The sequence below is a fragment of the Gopherus flavomarginatus genome, chromosome 6 (assembly GCF_025201925.1).
Source record: "Gopherus flavomarginatus isolate rGopFla2 chromosome 6, rGopFla2.mat.asm, whole genome shotgun sequence".
Lineage (NCBI taxonomy): Eukaryota > Metazoa > Chordata > Testudines > Testudinidae > Gopherus > Gopherus flavomarginatus.
The window spans coordinates 30,415,232-30,437,061 of NC_066622.1; the positions used below are offsets into that span (position 1 = coordinate 30,415,232).

General features: G+C 57.3%; 1 protein-coding gene across 3 annotated transcripts; it reads left to right on the plus strand.

Annotated features, from left to right (window-relative positions):
* Positions 1–1,262: 1,262 nt before the first annotated feature.
* On the plus strand, positions 1,263–12,635 carry OVOL1 (ovo like transcriptional repressor 1). Of its 3 annotated transcripts, none has more exons than XM_050960428.1 (6): positions 1,263–1,362; positions 4,903–4,913; positions 9,693–9,721; positions 10,562–10,703; positions 11,256–11,442; positions 12,340–12,635. In XM_050960428.1, exons 1-6 carry the CDS (start codon positions 1,263–1,265, stop codon positions 12,633–12,635), a joined length of 765 nt encoding a protein of 254 aa, XP_050816385.1. The 3 variants fall into 3 exon arrangements, with proteins under 3 accessions (XP_050816385.1, XP_050816386.1, XP_050816384.1); XM_050960429.1 differs by having other exon boundaries at positions 9,693–9,711; positions 10,558–10,703; XM_050960427.1 differs by lacking the exons at positions 4,903–4,913; positions 9,693–9,721 and having other exon boundaries at positions 10,528–10,703.
* Positions 12,636–21,830: the final 9,195 nt, after the last annotated feature.

Genomic DNA, 21,830 nt, shown 5'->3' on the forward strand with positions numbered 1-21,830 from the left:
CGGTCAGATCTGGGCCTGTTAGCTGATGGAAAATCTCAGAGTGGGGCAGTGGGTCCTTGCACCTACGTGGGTGCATTAGTGCAGCCCTGCCAGTGGAGGTGGTTTTTACACCAGACCACACTCATGCAAACCACCTTGGCACATGCACACTAGAGGGTCGCACTAGTGCAACTCACTATGAATTCTGGTGCAGTATCTCCACCACCAGGGCAATGCAGTGTAAGTTGCTGTTCACACCAGTCCAGTGTTGTGTGCACTGGGGGGGTGATACCCTGCGGCAGGCGCGGGGGAGGGGGGAGAGGAGCGACACTGGTTTAAAACAACTGAAGTGTGGCCAAGTCCTTACGGCCAGTCGCTGACCTGAATCAAGAAAATACCTTTCCTGGGGTTAAATTCAATGACATCAAGATCTAGCTGTTTGGGTCAAACTGGCTTGGAGGATCCGCACTCACGAGCACTGCGTATTCACTGCACCCCCTGCTCCCCCCGCCCCGCACTCCCCCAGGGAGTGTGTGTTCAACCCCCCCCCCCCCCTCCAGCGGCTCCCTCTTCGGAAACGCTGAAGCATCAAGAAAACAAAGGGGGGGGGCGCCCCCAGCTGTGGGTGTCACACAATCTCCTCCTGGCAGGGAACCGGTTGGGCAGGTAGCGCACAGGTGGGTGACACCGTTATTTCCAAACGCATGCGCCATCCCCACCCCCTCCTTCAAAAACAAACTCGCTAATGAGCTCAGCGCAGGTACAGTTCTTTTCCCTCCCCGATCCGGTCTGGCCCTCCGGATCGGAGCCCGCAAAAGTCCTGGCTCTCAGGGCAAGGAAGCAGCTATCGGAGAAGCCCGGGAGCCTGCCTGCTCCGTAGCCCGCCCCGGTTGCTCCCCCCACCCCGCCACTTCCGCGGCTGTACCTGCTGAGAGCCTGAAACTGACTAGAGCGCAGCCTGAGCGCGAAGGAACAGCGCTGGGTGAACCCCACCGGGACCCAACGGTCCATCCCCAGAACGCTGCGGGCCTGGCTTGTTGCAACGTTCCATCCCTAGAACGTGGAGGAAACTTTGTTCGCTGCTCTCCTTGCAACGTCACATGCTCCCTGGAAATCCCTCTTGCTGCTGATTTCTTGTTTTCTTTTTATTTTATTTGAGAGGAAAAGGCCCCTTCCCGAGTTGGGAGAAAGTTTTCCCGTTTTTATGCTAAGAGGGGGAAGGCTTGTATGTATTTATTTATTGACCTGTTTAAGAATCCCAGGCAATTTAACTGAGCTCAGAGATGCCTCGGGCTTTCTTAGTGAAAAAATCCTGTGTGTCTGTGGGCAAGAGGAACTGGAGTGAACTGCCTGATGAAGAGAGAGGAGAGATCTATGTACCAGGTGAGTCTGACTGAAGGAAGGGTGCTAGATCTGTGCAGATACTTATCTCCCCCCAACACCTGCTATCTGAGCACCTCACACCACACAAGGGAGACAGAACAGGGCAATCATTCCTATTGCTCAGAAAGGGAAACTGAGTCACACAGAGGCTAAGTGACTTGCCAGGGGGGGGGTCCTGCTGCAGAGAGGAACTTTAACACTCAAGTCTCCGAAGTTCTAGGCAAGAGCCCGAACCGCTAGACCAGCCTTCCTTGCTGGAGATTAGAGCTCTTCGAAATGTTGCCATTAATGCTTGTGAGTGGCACACGGTCCCTATTTCCGAATCGTGCCTACTGCCGGAGTGGCAAGTCACCTGTTCCAAACTCAGCACAGGAGGCTAGGGGACAGCAGCGCTGGGCAAACAGGTGAAGTGGCTTGCCGTGGAGGGAGCGGGGCTCGCCGCACAAAGTAATGGCACTGCCCTGACATGCAGCTCCAGGCCGGCTGGAATGTGAGGGCCAGTGATTCCGTGCTCCCTCTCTGCACTGAAGGGTCTGCAGCGGTTTCTTGGTGCTGGGAGTCGGATTCCAGGAGGGTGACCTTTGGACTCAGCTCATTTCCTTAACTGATCTGCGGATGAGAGCCTGTGTGTGTGTGTCTAGCGACCGGAGCCAGGATCCCGAGAGGGACCCACGAGGGTTTCCAATCAGCATTTTTTTTTTAACACTGCTCTTCCCCTGGGAATCTTTGCCAGGCCAGCCTCCAGCTTCTTCACTTTCTTTCCCGGCCATTCCGTCTGGGGAGCCCCGGGGGCCGGGGGCGTGCTCAGGCAGCGGGGGAAGCGCAGTTATGCAGAACTCCAGCGGTCATGCTGGGGAAGTGGCTTTTAATGTTTAAACTCCCTCTTAGGATTAGCTGTGTGTTAGCTGAAGGGCTGGGAGGTGCGTGGGGATGCTGGCTCCCAGCTCTGAGGGAGGAGGGCCTGGCCCTGCTGCGAACTGGCGAGTCAGGATAGGAACACCAGAACTAATTGTATCCCAGAGTCCTGGCTCCATCTAACCACTAGACCTCACTCCCCTCTTTGAGCAGAGGACAGAATCCAGGACTCCCAGCCCCCCCAACCACTAGCCCCTACTTCCTTCACAGAGCTGGGAATGAGGCTAAAAGTCAGGACTCCTGGGTTTACTCTGCTCAAGCCACTGGAAATCCCTGCCATAGCTTTAATTCTAAGGGATGTTTTGCCAGCTATTACCTTGTAGCAGGCAAGGCTGGTGCTGTGATTGGGGCACTAGCATGGGACTTGGGAGATGTGGGTTCAATTCCTTCCTCTGCCTTAGACTCCCTCTGTGACACTGGGCAAGTCACTTAGCTCCCCTGTGCCTCTGTTTCCCCATCTGTAAAACACAGATGATAGCACTTAAGGTGCATGTGGGGAGATTCTAGACAGTCAGGTACCTTGGTGCTGGTGGGCTGGACAGGTGCTGGGAGAACATTTTTCTTCTGGAGGCTTCAGAAATATCTTTGAGCTGTGAGTGCAGGGTGCTGGCTGAATGCTCCAGTGAGTGGAGCTTTAGAAACCAGTTTAATTGACATTTTTTAATTGAATGGTCTCAACGTTTGATTGAATGGAGTTTTGGTAAACCAAAAAAAAAAAAATCTTATGCAAGCAGAGAAATCCTAGGTTGAGCCTATTCTAACTGTTCAACCGGTCTAGGATCCAGAAAGACCTTAAACTCGGAAGTTGGAGAACGTGAGCTCAGGCCTCTCGCTGGAAGGAAATCTGGTTTAACTTCTCTAAAAGAAGGTTGAGAGGTAACTTGATGACAGTGTCTAAGAGCAAATAGTGAACTGAAGAGCATTTAAGCCAGCTGCAAGAGGCAGAGCAAGACCCAGTGGGTGGGTAAAGCCAGACACATTCAAGTGAGAAAGGAGGCCCCAGGTGTTTAAGCCTGAGGGTGATTAACATTGGAACAAATGGCCAAGGCAAGGGGAGGCATCTCCATCTCTTGGAGAAGCCTGGATGCCTTTCGGGAACATGTTTTAGTCAAACACAAGTGACTGAGCTCAGTGCAGGGGGAACGGGGTGACTAGATAGTCTAACAGTCCCCTAAATCTATGGTTGTTGGGGTTATCCCCATTTTACAGACAGGGGACTGAGGCACAGGGTAGATTAAGGGATTTGCCACAGGTCTGACAGCAGTTCAGAGCTGGAACTAGAACCCAGTTCGGTGCCTTAAGCATTTGATTGTAAACTTGGATGTCACTCATTTTTGGTTGGGTCCAGGTCAGATCCTTCCCCTGTTGGTGCCACCCGAGCACTCTTTGGCGTTGGATGTCTCCCCAGATCGGTGGTAGGGAGAACTCCCTTCGACAGGGTGTCCCCCCAGCTCCTCCAATGGGGGGAGAGGAGTCTTTTGTCCCTTGATGGGCAATAGGCTCAAACCACTAGACCCTACTCCCCTCCCAGAGTGGGCAATAGAGGCCCCAAGGGCTGCTGGAGATGATCAGAGCAAGGGGACCTGTAAATCTGATGGTAGGAGGGGAATCTGGGCTGGTGAGCAAGGACCTCCAATGAAATCAACGGGACGCTGAGTACCTGGCTCATGACCCACCCTGCAGCACGCAGGGAGTGTGCATTAGCACCCTGCCTGGGAGTGCCTGGCCCTGGAGTCTGTAATTAGCTGGTAATTAATACCCGGATGCTCTATGAGTAGCTGTCTGTGGATTCCAACCTGCTGATTCCTGGCAGAACCTGGCGTCCATCTGGGTCATTAACTAATCCAAAGGGGCCCAATTTCAGTTAGACACCCCCCAGCCCCGTCCTCAGGGCCAGTGCGAGATCTTTGCTGCATGTCAGAGGGAAAACAGAGAGCTAATGAGGGGAAGGAAATTGATCCTTTCTAGCAAAGCTGGCATAGAACCCAGGAGTCCTGGGTCCCAGCTCTATGCACTTCTTCCTTGACAGATAACTAACTCACTGATTGGCTGGCCCCAGTTCCCTTTAACCCTGTCTCATCCCCCCTAATGGGTCAGGCTTTGCTGCCCCCTCTGATCAGATAAGCCTCTCAGCCCTACTTTGGGGTCTCCCTTCAAATTGGCACCACCTCTTAGAGCCAATGGCTTAAACATCAACCAGTGCAAGTTAGACACTTGCAGAGGGGGCTGGGAGCTGGGTTCTATCCCCGCTCTGGGACTGGAGGGAGGGCTAAATCCTGGTCCTGCCTTTCCCTCTGTGAATTATGGCATGGCTAAATCAGGCTGTGATGTGATATGATTGGGAGGCTCAAGGAAGGGACATTAGAAATGTGGGTCCCAGTGACTCCATTAGCACAGCAGATGCAGGGGAAAGTGCTGCTCCTGGAAGCTGTCTCTGTATGTGAAACTGCTTCCATCTCCTGTGGGACCAGCTGATCTGGCCTTGGGACTAAGGACACCTGTGTTCTATTCCCAGCTCTGTCACTGCCCATGGGTAAATATCTGCCCCTCTCCGGGCCTCAGTTTTCCCTCCCACCTTTTGACTCTTTACACTGTGAGCTCTTGGGAGCAGGGATTGTCTCTCAGTGTCCGTGGGAGCAATCAGATGGCTACCAGGGTCCCCAAGTGATCTTAGGGCCATGGAGACCCCTGAATATCACAGGCTCTGGGTTGCCAAGTGCATCCCATCTCTTACCTGGCGCTCCTGGTCCATACTCCTATGGGGTGGGGGAGGTGGATCCCAGCATCAGTTCCTGGGGAATTTCCTGAGGGGGAGCAGTATTGTCTGCCGCCTGTATTTCTGGCCTTCCCCTTTGTTTTAAGCCCTAGCCACTCCTTTCCAAGTCACAGTAAGGGAGGGTGCTGATCCCCTCTCCTCGCCATTACTGTGTGAGCAGCACTAGATTCCCATCCCATCCCATCCCACCCACCCCACCCCTCTCCTCTCCTCCTTTCTCAGAGCAAGGAACCCCAAGGTAGAAACAGCACATTAGACCCAGGTGTTCTAGCTGACTCCTAGCCTTGGCCTGCTGTAACCCACTGCAACTTTATATCAAGGGATAGCTCAGTGGTTTGAGCATTGGCCTGCTAAACCCAGGGTTGTGAGTTCAATTCTTGAGGGGGCCACTTAGGGATCTGGGGCAAAAATCTGTGTGGGGATTGGCCCTGCTTTGAGCAGGTGGTTGGACTAGATGACCTCCTGAGGTCCCTTCTAACCCTCATATTCTATGATCACTGCTTTCCCAGAGTCAGGGATAGAATATTGTGCCAATATTCTGCAAGGGTAAACAGGACAGCCCAGGCAGTTATAGGCCTATCAGCCTGATGTCAATCCTGGGCAAGATAAGGGAGTGACTGATGCAGGACTCAATTAATAAAGAATGAAAGGAGGGTGAGATAATTAATGCCAATCAGCCTGGGTTTATGGAGAATAGATCCTGTCAAACAAACTTGATATCTCTTTTGGTGGGATTACAAGTTTGGTTGATAAAGGCCATAGTGGTGATGTAATAGATGTAGATTTTGGTTAGGATATGATTGGGTGTCACATGATATTGTGAGTAAAAAAACAAAACAAAACTAGAATGATACCAGATCAATACGGCCAATGAAATGCATTGACAATGGATTAACTGATAGGTCCTGAAATGTAGCAGTAAACAGGGACTCAGCAGTGAGCAGGTGTTTCTAGTGGGGTCCCACTAGGATGGGGTCTTGATGCTGTACTTCTAGACATTTATCAAGGACCTCAAAGAAAAAAAAATCATTCCTTAATGACGCTTGCGCCTGACAGACGGAGGCGGGGAGTGGGGACTAATGAAGAGGACAAGTCACTGCTACTGTGCAGTCTGGATCACTTTGTAAGTTGGCACCCGTAAACAATATGCATTTCAACCGATCCAAATACAAATGTATACAGCTAGGAACCAAGACTGTGGCCATACTTACAGGAGAGGGGACTCTATGCTGGGGACCAGTGACTCCGAGAAAGGGTTGGGAGAGGGAGGTCGTGGTGGATAATCAGCTGAACATGAGCTCTCAGTTCAACACTGTGGCCAAAAGGGCTAATGCAACCCCTGGCTGTATAAACAAGGGACGCGCATGTAGGATTAGGGAGGTTCTGTTACCTCTGTATGTGGCACTGGTGTGGCCACTGCTGGAATCCTGTGTCCCATTCTGGTGGCTACAATGCAAGAAGGATGCTGATAAATTGGAGGGGACTCAGAGAAGAGCCACCAGAATGATTCCAGAATTGGAAAACATGCCTTGTAGTGAGAGACTCAAAGAGCTCAGTCTACTTAGCTCAACACAGCAAAGGTTAAGGGATGACTTGGTCCCAGTATATAAGTACCTACCAGGGGAGGGAGAGAAAATATTTGGTAGGGGTCTCCTCAATCTAGCAATGGTCTAACAAGTTCCAGTGGCTAGAAATTGAGACTGGACAAATTCAGCCAGGAAATGAGCAAATTGGTACCCATGAGGGTAATTAACCATTGGAACAACAGACCAAAGATGCTTCATCACTGGCCATTTTTAAATGAAGACTGGCTGGCTTTCTAGAAGATCTGCTCCAGTTCAGCCCGGCTTTAACACAGGTCCTAGGGCTTCCCTACGCCTCCCAGGAGGTCAGACTAAGTGATCCCAGCAGTTCCTTCTGGCCTTGGAATCTATTTACACCCATAGGCCCTGATCCTGCAAACAGGCTCCCAAGGGAGGTTGGAGCAGCCCTGTCCTTGGAGCGGGGTGCGGTTTAAAACCAGGTTGGACAAACACCTGTCAGAGATGGTTGGGGTTTCCTTGGTCCTGCCTCAAGGTGACGCCTCAAGGTCAGCCCCACATTTCTATCTCTGGCCACACGTTTCACTGTCCTCTGATGGCTATTTGGGCCCTGATGTGCTTGGTGCTGTACAGCCCAGTACAGTCCTTGCCCCCAGGGGCATACATAGTAGGATGTAAGTGCTCAGTGGCAGACAAAAAGAGAAAGAAGAGCTCTGGCTTTATACGTGACCCGCTTGCAAAAGTCTCCAGGAACGGCCCCCGGCTCTAGCAACTTTTGAGGAAGGGGTCAGAATTTCAAGCCGTTGTGTGGCGAGCTGGTGGGGAAACGCTGCCGAACGACTTGAGAAAATGCAGAACTTCCCATGGCAGAGGTCCAGCTAATCCCACTCTCTATCCCGTAGCAGCACCAGATCTGCTTTAATTCAGCCAGGAATTAATGCAGGGAAGCCCAAGTCCTGTGGCCTGGGTACTGTAGGAAGTCAGACAAGATGATCACACTGAGCTCTCCTGGCCTTGGTATCTATTAATTCACTGAAGCTGCATGTGAAGACGATGCACAGGCTCCAGCCAGTACAGAAAGCAGCTGCCTCCCTTCCCCATAGCTCAGGTCTGCGCTTGAGTTTCTCCACTGGCTCCCAGCTCACTCCTTGTGTCAGTTTAAAGCCTTGGTCTCTCATTTTCAAAGCAATTAGAGGATAATGCCCCAGCTGCAACAAAGCCCGTATTTGATCTATAAACTGCGGTGAGCGCTGCACTCCTTGGGGACGTGCAGATCCCATCACCCAGCATGAAGATAAGCTAGGGACAAAGCATTCTCTAGGAAGAGGACCCAGCCATGCAACGGTCCTCCAGAGACCAGGATAGCCCAGAGTCTAACCAGCTCTCGGAAACCCTGCAAAGCCTTCCTCTCCAACACCAGGTAAAAGGGACCTCCTGTGCCATTGTGTCTAGGTCTTGCTGTCGCAGCCACTCAGCCCCTTCACAGACATGCATCTAGCTCCATCCTCAGCTGGGTTGGGCTGTCAGTGTTGGTAAGTGCAATGTAATGCACACTGGAAAACCTAATCCCCAACTAGTCACACAAAATGATAGGGTCTGAATTAGCTGCTACCACTCAGGCAAGAGATCTTGATGTCACTGCGGGTAGTTCCCTGAAAACATCTGCTCAAGGGACAGTGGGAGGCAAATGCTCAGAGAATGTTAGGACCCATTAGAAAAGGGCGAGATAATAAAGCAGAAAATATCATAATCCCACTATAGAAAGCCCTGGGACGCCCACCCCTTGAATCGTGCAGGCCATTCCACTCACCCCCAACTCAAAAAAGAGATGTTGAAATTTAAAAAGGTACAGCGAAGGGCAATGAAAATGATGAGAGGGATAGAGCAACTTTCCTGTGTGGAGAGATTAAAAAGATGGTGTTTGTTCAGTTAGAAAAGAGATAAATAAGGGAGGATGTGATAGAAGTCTACAAAATCATGAATTATTTACCCCTTCCCATGACACAAGGACCAGGAGTCACCCGATGAAAGTAACAGGCAGCAGGTTTAAAACAAAAACAGGCAGTATTTCTTCACACAATGCATAGTCAGCCTATGGAACACATTGCCAGGGGATGTTGTGAAGACCAAAAGTATAACTGGAAAGAATTAGGTAAATTCCTGGAGGCCAGGTCCATCAATGGCCCTGTGCTCTTGGTGTCCCTAGTCTCCGACTGCCAGAAACGGGAATTGGATGATGGGATGGATCACTCGAAATTGCCCGGTTTTGTTCATTCCCTCGGAAGCATCTGGAATGAGCCACTATCAGAGACAGGATACGGGGCTAGGTGGACCATTGGTCTGACCCAATGTGGCCATTCTTGTGTTATTTATTTTGCCTCCACTCTTCCTATGGGGAGGCTGTTCCAGAAAATCTCACCTCTGATGGGTAGAAACCTTCTTATCTCCAGCCTCAATTGATTCCTGCCCAAGTTATCCTCATTTGTGCTTGTGCCAACACTGTCCTTTAGCTTCAGTAGACCTTCTCCCTGCCCCCAGATTTATAGACACAACCAGATCCCCTCTCAGCCTTCGCCCAGCCAGGCTAAACAGGCCCAGCGCGCACAGTCTCCTCTCCTAAGATCAGTTCTCCTCTCCCCTGATCAGCCCGGGAGCCCTTCTCCACACCGGGCCGGTTTGGAGCCTTGTTCCTGTGACCAGAACTGCACCCAGTGTTCCCGCTGAGCTCTTCCCAGTCCTCGGCCAGGAGCATTAATGCTTCCTTATGGCCACTGGAAATCCCTCGCTGGATCCAGCCTAGGCTCTTTGATGGAGCCTGTCTGCTCTCAGTGACACTCACAATGTGCTCACCCCTTTCCCCGTGAGGGGTTCTGACCCTGTAAAGGGAGAAGGGCCAGAGACTCCATGGAGTGCACTAGGGGCCTGTGTGTTGCTATTGGTTTCCTGTAGAAGGTGCTGGGATGCTATGGTGATGGGCAGCAGGATAAAAGCCTTGGACAGGTGGGGGGCCGGACCTGTGGAGCAGGGGAGACATATTGAGGCTGTTCTGCAGTGGGCTTTGAGAGGGGAGTGCTGGGGTGACTGGCTAGCTGGACTAGTTCTGCCCCCCATCCCCATCCCCATCCCCACCCCGCCCCTCCAGCTGGCCCAGTGGCATGTGACACCCAGGTGGAAACACTCAATTAACCCGCTGGGCTGGGCCGGACTTTCCGATCACATCTCGGGGAACCGGTTCCAGGAGCTTGTTTACTGCAGCGCTAGGCAATGGGGTACAGGGAGGTTCCCCTCTGGGGGCACTGGCTCCAATCTGGGTGGGGAAAGGGACACAGGAGCCCTACTCCTCTAGGGGGCGCTGGCTCTGATCTACAGCAGAGCTGGGGGACTGGCTGGTTCGGGGAGTAGGGACTGGGTATGGGTGGGGGGTTCCTCCTGTGTTGCCATGGCCCTGGCCTGGTTCCCCCATCTTTCCAGGCTGCCAGGATGCTCTCCTCCCCAGTCTGTGGCTGCTCCATTTCTGGTATGTGTGTGTGTAGGGGGGGAGAGTGTGAACAAGTCAATGGCTGCCCCAAGGGGGTGACTCCACCTTGCGCCTCTTTCACCTGGTTCCATTCTGATTAGTGGGGGGAGGGAAGACAGTGAACACTGCGGGTGAGGGTGGGGTGGCAAGCCTGCTGGGGAAGGGGGAATCCCCTGGAATCTCCCCACTGCTGGGGCATCCTCCCACCCCATTGCATGCAGTGTGAGTTGGGTGGATGATGGGTGAGGCCCGCTGGGGGGCTTGCAAGCTCATGGGGCCATGTGGAGCCAAGGTGGCTCATCTCCCATAGGGCCCTGGAGAGATGGGCCTGATTCCCACCCTCCAGTGCCTGTACCCCCAACATAGATCTTAGGGAGCAAAGCCTCCCCATAACCCTCCCCTCTGATTTCTCCTAGTCTGCCTGGGGGGCTATGACCTGGGCAAGGACTTGGAGCCCTCGGTGGCTGAAGCCCCGTCGTATCCAATGCCCCTGGACCTGACCCTGCGAGATCCAAGCTACACGGCTGCCCAGCTTCCTGGCGAGGTGCCCCCAGCTGGGCAGCACAATGGGTTCCTGCGGCCCAAAATGAAGGTATGGATTGGGGTCTGGGGGAGTCAGGGGGCCTCTTCCAGGTTAAGGGAGCATAGGGACCCCATGTGGCCCATCTGGGCTGTGCAGGCTGGTTGCCCAAGGGAACCTCAGGATCTGTGCCCAAAGAACTCCCTTCTCACCCATTGCACTGTGGCTGGGTACAAGGGAGGGTCTGAGTGTGACCATGAGCAGCTGGCATTCCCGATGCCCAGCTTCCTGCTGTCCCAGTCCTGAGCTCCTCGCCCACACAGCTTTGCCGATGCCCCTGAATCCTGACACCCAGCTCCCCTGCTGTCCCCTGGTGCTGGGGGGCAGAGACTGGGAGGGGTGTTTGTGGGAGGGGTGGGGTCCCTGTTTGTGAGTGTCCAGGGAAGTGGAGGATGGTTTGGGGAGGAGACTGGAGCAGCAGAGGATCTGGTGCTTGGGATGGTTCCCCAGGGCTGCAGGTGTTGGTGGGGTGTCTCTGAGCCTGGGGGAGGAGACAGCGCCCCACCACTGGGCACCCTCCTCCTTGGGCTCCATCTCTGACAGCTCCATCCCCGCCCCTGGCAGGTGACGTTGGGCGAGGGGCCAGGCGAGCTGTTCTCCTGCCCTGTGTGCCAGAAGGGCTTCAGCTACCAGCGCATGCTCAACCGGCACCTCAAGTGCCACAGCGAGGTCAAGCGGCACCTGTGCCCCTACTGCGGGAAGGGCTTCAATGACACCTTCGACCTCAAACGCCACGTCCGCACTCACACAGGTGAGAGCCCTGCCCCTGCTGGGACACATCCCCGCCAGCCCCACCCCTGCACTGGTGAGAGCCCTGCCCTTTCTGGGACGCGTCCCCACCAGCCCTGTCCCTGCACCCACACAGGTGAGAGCCGCACCCTAGCCCTGCCCCAGCACCTGCAGAAGTGAGAGCCCTGCCCCTGCTGGGACACCCCCCCAGCCCCAGCACCTGCACAGGTGAGAGCCCTGCCCCTGCTGGGACACCCCCCCCCCAGCCCTGCCCCAGCACCTGCAGAGGTGAGAGCCCTGCCCCTGTTGAGACACCCCCCCAGCCCTGCCCCAGCACCTGCACAGGTGAGAGCCCTGCCCCTGCTGTGACTCCCCCAGCCCTGCCCCAGCACCCACACAGGTGAGAGCCGCCCCCCAGCCCTGCCCCAGCACCTGCACAGGTGAGAGACCTGCCCCTGCTGAGACACCCCCCCAACCCCAGCACCTGCACAGGTGAGAGCCCTGCCACTGCTGGGACACCCCCCCCCAGCCCTGCCCCAGCACCTGCACAGGTGCAAACCCTGCCCCTGCTGGGACATGCCTGCCCCCAGTCCTGTCCCAGCACCTGCACAGGTGAGCCCTGGCTACAGGCCCCAACCCCTTAACCCTACATGGAGGATTCTGGGGGATTTCTTAAACCCTCTCCACTCTGCACTGGTAGAACGAACGGATCCCTGAGGCTGGGATTGGGGGGTGCTGTGTCTGTCTGTGTGCACACACATGGGGGAGTTTACTGGGTTTCTGGGCAGTGGAGGCTCTTGTGGGGCTGGATCTGTGCAGGCAGGAGTCAGGGGGGCTAGGTCCCTGGGGACGAAGGGAGACGTGAGGGGTGAATGTGCACAGGGAGTGCTAACCCGTCGTCCCCCTCCCTCCGCTGCAGGCGTGCGCCCGTACAAGTGCCACCTGTGCGACAAGGCCTTCACGCAGCGCTGCTCGCTGGAGTCGCACCTGAAGAAGATCCATGGGGTGCAGCAGCGCTATGCCTACAAGGAGCGGCGGGCCAAGCTCTACGTGTGCGAGGAGTGCGGCTGCACGGCCGACAGCCAGGAGGGCCACTTGCTCCACCTGCGAGAGCAGCACCCCGACAGCCCCCTGCTGCGCAAGGCCTCACGCAAGACGGCTAGCTCCCTGCAGAGTGCCCTCCCCACGCTGCTGCAGAGCAGCCCGCACCTGTGAGACGGCGCCCCCTGCAGGGCACCCGGTGCCTGGGAGACAGCGCCCCCTGGGGGCTGGGCAGGGCCCTATCCAGCACTGAGCCCCTGAGAGACAGTGCCCCTGGTGGGTACCCAACGCTGAGGCAGGACCAGTGACTGAGCTCTGCTGCCTGGAGACTGGACACCGCCTGCTCCCTCCCACCAGTGGCCTGGGACGTGGGCAGCACATGGCAAATGCTCCGAAAAGCCCCCACCCCCTGTGGAAGAGAAGTCCCCAATGCTCCCCCCCACCCCCGAGGGGCAGCCAGCTATCCACCGGGCACTGACTTTGCACTGCTCCTTCCTCAAAGCCTTGGGGGAGATGCTGGCAGCTCCCTTCTGTGGGCCATGTGGGTGCCCCACACCCTCCCTGGGCTGGCACTGCCCAGTCCCCATAGGCTCTGCCCACAGGCTGGGCAGACAGGATTTTTTACTATTGTGCTTTTCTGAGGGGGCTGGTCGGCAGGAGTCATGTGCCCCCTCCCCCAACCTCGGTGCCATCCCCGTCCATCCCCCCCGTCCTCCACACACACACTCAGGAAGAAGCCGGGGTGGCTCCATCCCCAGCCCCCATTGATCCCATCAAGACCATTGTGCCCTGGATTTCCCAGTCCCCCTCGGTCCCTTCCCCAGCTGTTCCTGCATGAAGTGAGGTTTGCTCCTGGGCTGCTGCTGCTTTGGGGAAGGCGTTTATGTTACAAATCCCAGCTGCCCCCACCCTGGGAGTCTCCGTGGCTGACAGGAGACCTGTGCTGGGGTGGGGGCTGAGAATGCCTGGAAAGGGGGCAAAGTTCATTCAACTCCAGGGCCCCAACCACACTTAGGAGAAATATCCATGATGTTAAAATCTGGGCACCAGCTTTGACTCAGGGTGAAGACACCTCCTCGGATGTATCTAGGAGTTGGGGGAGGGATCCTCCGTTTCTATAGCACCAGTTCCCCAGGCCCCTCCATGCCACCGTTTCCCCTCCCCCCACTTGCAGAGCTGTCACTGACCTGGACAGCTGGGAGGATCCTCGTGACTGAAGAATGTTGATCAGGGAATTAGGATTTATCAGAATCCGCCCCCCCATCCTCTGCCTTATTCGTGCTGCTGTCCTGAGGCAGGGGGCTGAGGTACAAATGCTTTAATGGGGGAGGGGGAGGCTGTGTCTTCCCCTCACCCTCCTTTCTGTGGCTCAACTGACAGGTAGAGCCCCCCACACCCACCAGATCCCCCTCCCCCTGCCTGCTCCCCTCCAACACCACCTTTACACATCACAGAACACCTGGGCATTGGGGTCCCCAGGATCAGGGCAATTCCAGCCCTCCTTCTGCATTGCCAGCCCCAGAGCATCCACTCACTGGGGGCAGGGGGTGTCATAGCAGAGACCATAGGTCAGGGGGAATGGGACAGGGCCACACCATGGTCTGCACCCCACATGTGACCAGCTGGGCTGCGTTACCCCAGCCCCTCACCTACCCTCTTGCAGGGTCACCCAGAGGATTCAGGGGGCCTGGGGTCTTCGGCGGTGGGGACCGTTGCCACCAAAGACCCAGCACTTCAGCAGCGGGTCCCAGGGTGGAAAGACTCCCCGCCACAGGTCTTCGGGGCACTTTGGCGGCGGGTCTCGGAGCGGAAGGACCCCCCGCTGCCGAATTGCCACCGAAGATCCGGAGCGGAAGAAGCTCCGGAGGCCCGGGCCCCGTGAGAGTTTTCCGGGACCTCCAGAGCGAGTGAAGGACCCCGCTCCAGGGACCCCAAAAAACTCTCATGGGGGCCCCTGCGGGGCCTAGGGCCTGGGGCAAATTGCCTCACTTGCAGCCCCCTCTGAGCGGCCCTGCCCTCTTGTGGGCCCACCGTGACTGCAGCAGGGTGATGCCAAAGACCCAGCTTTCCCCCAAATACTAACTCCAAGCCCTTTAAATCTGGGGTTGGGGGTGGCTGCCTCTCCTCTTTGGGTAGATATTGGGGGACTCTGCCAATCTCCAGTGCCAAGAGGCTGGGTCGAGGGACCTGTTCCCAGCTTAGTGGGGAGCTTCCCCCCCCCAGAGGGGACCCTACATCCCACTAAACTGGGCTGCTCTAACTGCATCTGTCCTATCCCCCAACCCCTGCATGTACAGCGGTGGGGCAGTGGGTCCTGGCAGGGGTGTAGTAGGAGGTGTCGAGGTGCCAGGGCCTGGATTGTGTTTACAGTTTGGCTGTGGGAAACCAGCCAGTTTGTTAGTAATTGTGAGTTTGTATCTTTGTCTGTTTGTGAGTCTATTAAAATCAGGGAATTGAACCAGCTCTGAGCTGTGCTCCTCACTCCTGTCCAGCGGCCCTTGGCTACCCCAGCCTGCAGTTCTCCCAGTGCCCAGTGGCGTGTCCCCTCTGGCTAAGGTTTGTCTAGCTGAACATGCAGAGTCTGGCTGCTCCCCCCACCCCGCCCACTTGCCATAAACTATGGGGGTGGGAGAGGGCGATACTACCAGAATCCACAGAAAGAGAGGCAGCCAGGACCATGGGGGGCAGTAATGGAGCCAGATCAGAGACAGTAGCTATCCCACTGGTATTCCCCCACCCCCATTCCAATCAGACCCTGGGCCCCTCCAGCCTGGTATTGCCCCCGCCCCCCGGATCAGCTCCATGAGCCCATCCAGGTTGGGTCCCATCAGGGACTCCTTCAGCCTGGCAGCCCCTCCCCCTCCAAGGCCGCCCGCATTGTTGCCAGTCGCTGATTGTCCAGCTGGCTGGTTAGTCCAAGGACCGCTGGATTTTTCAGGGACCCGGCCAGGTTTGCAAACCAAGGGCTGCGTTCTGTGACAGCGGCTGGAGCCCTTCCCAGAGCAATGCCCAGTGCCAGCAATGCTGCCATCCCAAAAGAAAGGCGGCAGCGGGCCCTGCTGGCCTGGGACGTCTGTATCAGGCTCTGGCAAGCAGGGCTTTGTGCCAATGCACCCAGACCTGCCCTTAGCCCCCCCCCCATTACAAATCCCAGCTCTGTGCCAGCGTGCCTCCTGCAAAGCCTGGCTGGTGTGCAAAGAGACGGAGCCACTGCCCGCTGGCAATGTAAAGTGTCCAGTGCCTGCCCAGCTCTGGCACTGGCAGTATTAGCCGGTTGTTTGAGTGCAGCGGACCCCTGTGCCCACAAACCCCCTCCCTCCAGCAGTGGGGTCTCCCCGCCCCACCCCCTCTGATGGCTATGAGAGGGGAGCGCCCACTCAGCTTTAACTCTGCCCCTCCCCGCACATGGAGCAGGCAATTGCTGCTGTGTGGCCTCTGCACGCATGCCAGCTGCATGCCCTGTGCTAGGTGAAGCTGTATTGAGTGGTGGAAGGGTTAGTTGGCACAGCGTGGCAGTGCTGTACTTGGCCCATAAGATGAGCTGCGTGAGGGGAACGGGAGGGTGAGTGTCTCTGCCGCCCCTCCGTTGTGTATGATCAAAGACTAGAGGTGCATGAGCACTGTGCTGGGGTGTGTATCTCACCCTGGCAGTGAGAGGGTTAAGGGGAGCTAGAGAGGCCAATTAGCCCATTCTGTGGCACCTGGGCGTTTCCTCTCCGCGAAAGGCATCGCCGAGGGGCTGCAGGTAGTGCTTGGGCCCTGTCCCTGAAGGGAGGCCAGAGAACAAGTCCCTGGAGGCAGCGCACTGGGCGAGAGCCGGGGCAGACTCTTCAGTGCTTCGTGTCTGTGGCGGGAAGGGTGGGAGCAGTTGAGCTGGGCCATGGATCAGGACTCTCTGTGTGGCCTGGCCGGATGGCCAAGTCACCACCCAGCTGGCCAAAGCCCAGAGAAGAGTGAGGCAGAGGAGCTGCGATGCTGGGTCTCCCCAGGAGGAGGTGCCCTGGGCTGGTGAGTCTGTAAGAACACCCCTTGGGAGTCCCAGTGGGCCTGGCTCCAGCTCTGCATTTTGTGGGTGTTGCTAGCCGGGCCCAGGGGAGGTCTTGTACGATGGGGAGTGTCAGCAGCCAGGTGGGTGCTGGGCCTGCTCTCAGCAGCTGATGAAGGGCGAGCGGTGGTGCAGAGTTAGCAGTCGGCTGAGGGTGAAGGGGCGGATGGGTCCTGCTGGGATGCAGGAGCGGGCTGAGTGCAGTGCCATGGCCAGAAGCCCCCACTCGGTACAGCACAGAGGGTGTCTCTGGGTGCTAGGACATTGGTCACAAAGGGCCAAGTTAAGGTTGGGGGGCCATTTCCATCACCGTTCTGTGGCACTCACAGGTCGGGAAGGGACCAAGTTGGCACCGGGCGCTGCACGAAGCCAGGTCACGGCAGGGCATTCCGCAGTGCCCAGCAAGCCCCAGCTGGTGGCTATTTTCCTCCCTGAGGCTGGGCATGCGGCCCCTCCTCTCAGCCTTTGATCACCCAAGGCTGCTCCCCAGCACCGTGCACTCGCTAAGGGGGGAGTTAACCTATGAGTTGCTTCTGTCCAACTCATCAGTGTCTGGTTTCATGAGCCAGACAAGCAAAGGGCCAGCAAGGTGCCCACGAATAACAACGGGCAGAGAAAGAGCCTCTTGTTGCCAGTTGGCTGGGCTGGGCTGGGCACATCACCCAGCCCAGGGCATTGAACAATCTGGGCATCGTGACCTTCTCTGACTCACTACACTGGCGAAGTGCCCACCATGGCAGTTAGAGCCATGGAGACCACAGGGTTATAGCGGGCAGGGGGAGTGGGCACAGAAAGGAGACGTGCGCCTGTCGACTGCCCCACCACAGCAAGGCCCTGCACGTCTTGCACCTGCTCTGTGGCCCGCACCCAGGCTGAGATAATAGTCCCCATGGGTGGCTTTCCAGGCCACATGGAGTCGTAGCAGTTTAGGGCCGTTGGGCTCCATTAGCTCATCAAGGCTGAACTCCTGGATGGCACAGGCCAGAGCTTGTCACCCAGTTCTCCTTCTTGTCACTCAGTCCCCCCTCACTTGAGTTGGACGAAAGCATCTCCCAGAAGGGCAGCCAGTCTGGGCCTGGAGCCATCAGGAGATGGAGGCTCTACCATGTCCCATAGGGGCATGTGCTGATGGTTACACACCCTGTGCTGAGATGGAGTGGAGCTGAGTAAGCAAACTGCACTGAGGCACGCCTCAGCCTCCATGTCACTGCAAACAGCCCATCCTGGCACTCTTCCCCAGAGGGGCAGCAATGTACGGAGCGATCCTCAGCAAAGGCAGCTTCTCAGCCTGAAAGCCAGCTCGCTCACTGGCCTGTGGGCAAAGAGCTTGCTGGGTTGCCGATCCCAGCAGGACACATGCCCATTGGACCCATGGCACCCTCCAGGCTGGCAGTACCGACAGAGAATCTGCCCCCACAAAGCCACAACCCTTCGTGAGCTGCACGGGCCCCTGCCTGCGCTGCTGCCACATTACTAGAGCTCGGTGCCTGTGTGAGCCCCCCTATGCCCGCTGTCACCCTAGGGGCCAGAGAACTGCGCACAGGGCTTTGGGCTGGCGCCCTCTAGAGGGGACAGGCCCCCATGTCCCAGTCCCCAAGCCCCCTGAGCCAACCAGGCAGTCCACCCTGCCCTGGGGCTGGCACAGAGGGCAAAGGCTCCATCTCCCAGCTGGAATAATTTCTGTTGCTAGTAGCAATGGGAGGCAGGGGCTTGCTACAGATGGCTGCTCCCCGGGGCTGGCAGCCTCCCCGTGCATGAGCCTGAGGGGTGGCCAGCCGCCCATGAAGCGCGGGGGGCCCCTTAGGTGGAGTTTACTTTACCAGCCCACTGGAAGAGTGGGTGAAGGGGGCAGCATTCAGAACAGTGCAAAGGGCTGGCAAGGCTCCTGGGGCGGGGTGTACTGGGCTGGCTGTGTATGGGATGGATGTATAAGGCTTTAAAACCCGATTTGAGGCCTTTGGTAGCTCAGCCAGAAGTGCTGGGCCCATTGCAGACGTGGGTCAGTGCGGTTCTGTGGCCTGCGATGTGCAGATCAGACCAGATGAGCACCATGGTCCCTTCTGGCCTTGCAGTCTATGAGCCTATGCTGGGTGGGACGGAGCAGCAGTGGTGGGACGGGGCTAGGCGTGTGTGTGGGGGGATGGGGGGCTAGATGGAGGTGTGTCTATGGGGCTAGAGGGGTGGGTGGAGCAGATAGATATAGAGAGGGGTGTGTATGGGGCTAGAAAGAGCAGGATGCAAGGGGCTGGAGAGGTGAGCTAATCAATGCGTCAAGCACTCCCAGTGGAGGAAATGCCAGGCTAAAGGGTCTCTGTTACACTGGCCCTGGCAGTCGTCCTTGCCATGAGTCATATCCAACCGGGTCATCACTAGGCACTGAACTAAAATCTTTACAGCCACAGCCCAGACCTTGGCCTCTTGAGCTAAAGGAGTCGCAGAAGTAGGTTGTTAGCTTCTGTATCGCCCAGACTGCCCAAGGAGGGCAGCTCGCTCTCACTCACCCACCTATTTGTGACAAGGTTGGGCATTTGGACTCCTGGCTTCTAGCCTCAGCTCAGGACAGGGCCGGCTCCAGGGTTTTTGCCCCCCCAGCCCAAGCAGCGGGGAAAAAACAAAAAAAAAGCCGTGATTGCGGTCGGCGGCACTTTGGCAGCAGCTCAACTGCGCCGCTTCATTCCTCGGCGGCAATTCGTTGGCAGGTCCTTCCCTCCGAGAGGGACCAAGGGACCTGCCGCCGAATTGCCGCCAAAGAGCCGGACGTGCCGCTCCTTCCCCTTGGCCGCCCCAGGCACCTGCTTGCTGGGCGGGGGCGGGGTTGTTGCTCCCTATCTGGTACTGGGCCAAACCCGGCTGTGGGTTTGTCCGGTATCAGCCAGGGGACACTGTCTTTACCAGTGCACCGCTCATCCTGGGGCGTGGCCTCCCATGCGTGGGTCTAGGCCATTTCAGCAACATGTTCCCGGACCCTGCGTGGCCACTCTAGGGAGTCGGGCTGTCACCCGAGCTCCAAGTGCAGCTGTACCCAGGCGCTGAAAGCCAAGGGGGCTCCCAGCCCAGCATGGCTGGCTAAGCCTAGGCGACCCTTCAAGTGTAGGCTGCCAGAGCTGTGTTGCTCAGACACATCCACAGCTGTGGGACGGAGCTCTGCCCACCTGACCCTGGTGCAGCCTCAGCTGGATGCATGCTGGGGCCGTTGGCAGCCTGGGCTCTCACTTGCGCTTGGACCTTCACCACGCTGCCCTGAGAGCTCCCCAAGGAGCTTTGCCAAGGAACCAATACACTTCAGCTTGCTCTGAGCAGGCTGCGCTGTGTCCTGGCAGAGCCTCCCCCGGGTGCGTGGCTCCCTGAAGTGTGCTGTGCCGAGCGCACAGTGTGATACGGGGGCTGGAGCCAGCAGGCTGGGTCATGGAGCTGAAGAGCTGCAGAGCTCACCCTCGTGGGTGCCTAAGTGGTGGGCTGGGCAGAGGCGTGGGGATCCTGCTGCAGGCCGGTGCAGAGGCCAGGGTAGCACATGCCCTGTCAATCAGGGACAGCCTTGAGAGTGGCAGCGCGGTACAGTGGAGTGACTGATGTGGTAATGTGTGTGTGTGTGTGTTTATTGGCCTCCCACTAACATGGGTTTGGAAGCGAACTATTATCCGCAGAGAGTAGAAAAGGGGAGGCCAGGCCCATGATCTCCTAGCCCAAAGCCCGTCTCCTAGGCCCTAGGCAGGGTGGGTCAGTCCTAGGCCAGAGTGATGGAGCTGAGAGTCATGCGGCAGGCACAGCTGCAGAGTATTGTATTAATTCTCTTAACGCACAAAAGGAGCTGAATTATTAATGACCCCGGCAGCGTAACGAGCTGGTGGTAGCGGCTCAAGGAGCTGCCATGCCAGATTGCAATGTCCTTCAGACATTAGCGCCAACCCCTGTTCCCCAGCCGGGGGCTCCTGCCACACTCTGCACGTTAACACACATCTCCCCTGGTGCTGAGACATGGCTGCTTCTGGAGTGGGGGGCACGGGCTGTTTACACAGAGATCTCTTGCCTGGTGCTGAGATACAGCCTCCTGTGGGGTGGGGTGCGGTGGGGGGGTGTTTATTCCGGGGGCCTGCTGTGGAATGCCCCAGCTAGTAACACCCGGGCAGCATTTCACTAAAGCATCTCTGCCCAGCACCAGGCACCTCTCTGGGTTTGGAGCCAGCAGCCTCAGGGCTGAGCTGAGACCTGGCACCTCATGCAGCAGCCAGGCGCCCTGGTCCTGGGGACATGACTTAATGCCAGTCGGTTGGTGTGCGGGGTGAAGGGAGCCCCCATCTGGTCAGTGTCAGCAGTGCTGCCTGGAGGATGTAAGTACCAGTTGGTCTGCAGGTACCCACAGGGTCTGTCTGGGGGACGGCGCCCTGTATTCAATCCCCTGCCCTCCCTAAATCAGCCCCCCCCCGGCCCAGCTCAGAGACATCCCCCCAGAGGGGAAAGACCCCATGACTCATTCCCCTCCCCCCGCCCCGATTCCATGTAATCTCACCCTAGCTCGCTAGGCTTCCTGAGCTGACAGCAGCACGTTCTATTTGCATAGCAGCTACTTGTAAGCCACGATTTTCCTTTCGGAAGGGAGCAGGGCCGGGGCTACCGTTTAGGCAGCCTAGGCAATCGCCTAGAGCGCCAGAATAATTGGTGGGCGCCGTTTTGCCGGAGGGGGTGGAAGGCGGCTCTGGTGGAGCTGCTGCAGTCGTGCCTGCGGACGGTCGGCTCCTCATGTGGCTCTGGTGGACCGCCTGCAGGCACCACTGTGGCAACTCCACCAGAGCCACGGAGCACCAGACCCTCCGCAGGCACCACTGCGGCAGCGCCACCGGAGCCACAGAGCACCGGACCCTCCGCAGGCACCACTGCGGCAGCGCCACCGGAGCCACGGAGCACCGGACCCTCCGCAGGCACCACTGCGGCAGCTCCAGTGGAGCCGCAGGACCAGCCCGCGGGGCGGCGAAATTGCCGTCCGCCTAGGGTGCTCAAACCCCTAGCGCCGGTCCTGGATGGGAGGGTGTGAATTTTGAACATGGAGGCTGGAGTCAAAGGGAGAGTGATGCTGCGCCATCTGCACCCGCTGTCCCTGCTATCTCAGCCCTGGACACTCTCCCCCCACAGCTCTGCTGGTGCCCCTTAGCCCTGCCCAACAAAACCTTGCTGGTTGGGACTGATGGGCTTTGGCTGAGTGGGGTGCACCCCACAGCCAGTGCTCCCCATACACAGGCAGCCACAGAGCGGCAGTTTGGAGTTTCTCCAGCAGGGGGCAGGCTGCCCCCAATTCTCTGGTCTTGTCACAAACTCAGCCAGGCCAGCAG

Excerpts from the sequence above, each read along its gene's own strand:
- OVOL1 (XM_050960428.1), top strand. The coding sequence starts at position 1,263 with ATGCCTCGGGCTTTCTTAGTGAAAAAATCCTGTGTGTCTGTGGGCAAG. Across the intron at positions 9,722-10,561 it reads CCATCCCCATCCCCATCCCC|GGAGCCCTCGGTGGCTGAAG; the intron begins ACCCCGCCCCTC and ends GGGCAAGGACTT. Across the intron at positions 11,443-12,339 it reads CCACGTCCGCACTCACACAG|GCGTGCGCCCGTACAAGTGC; the intron begins GTGAGAGCCCTG and ends CCTCCGCTGCAG.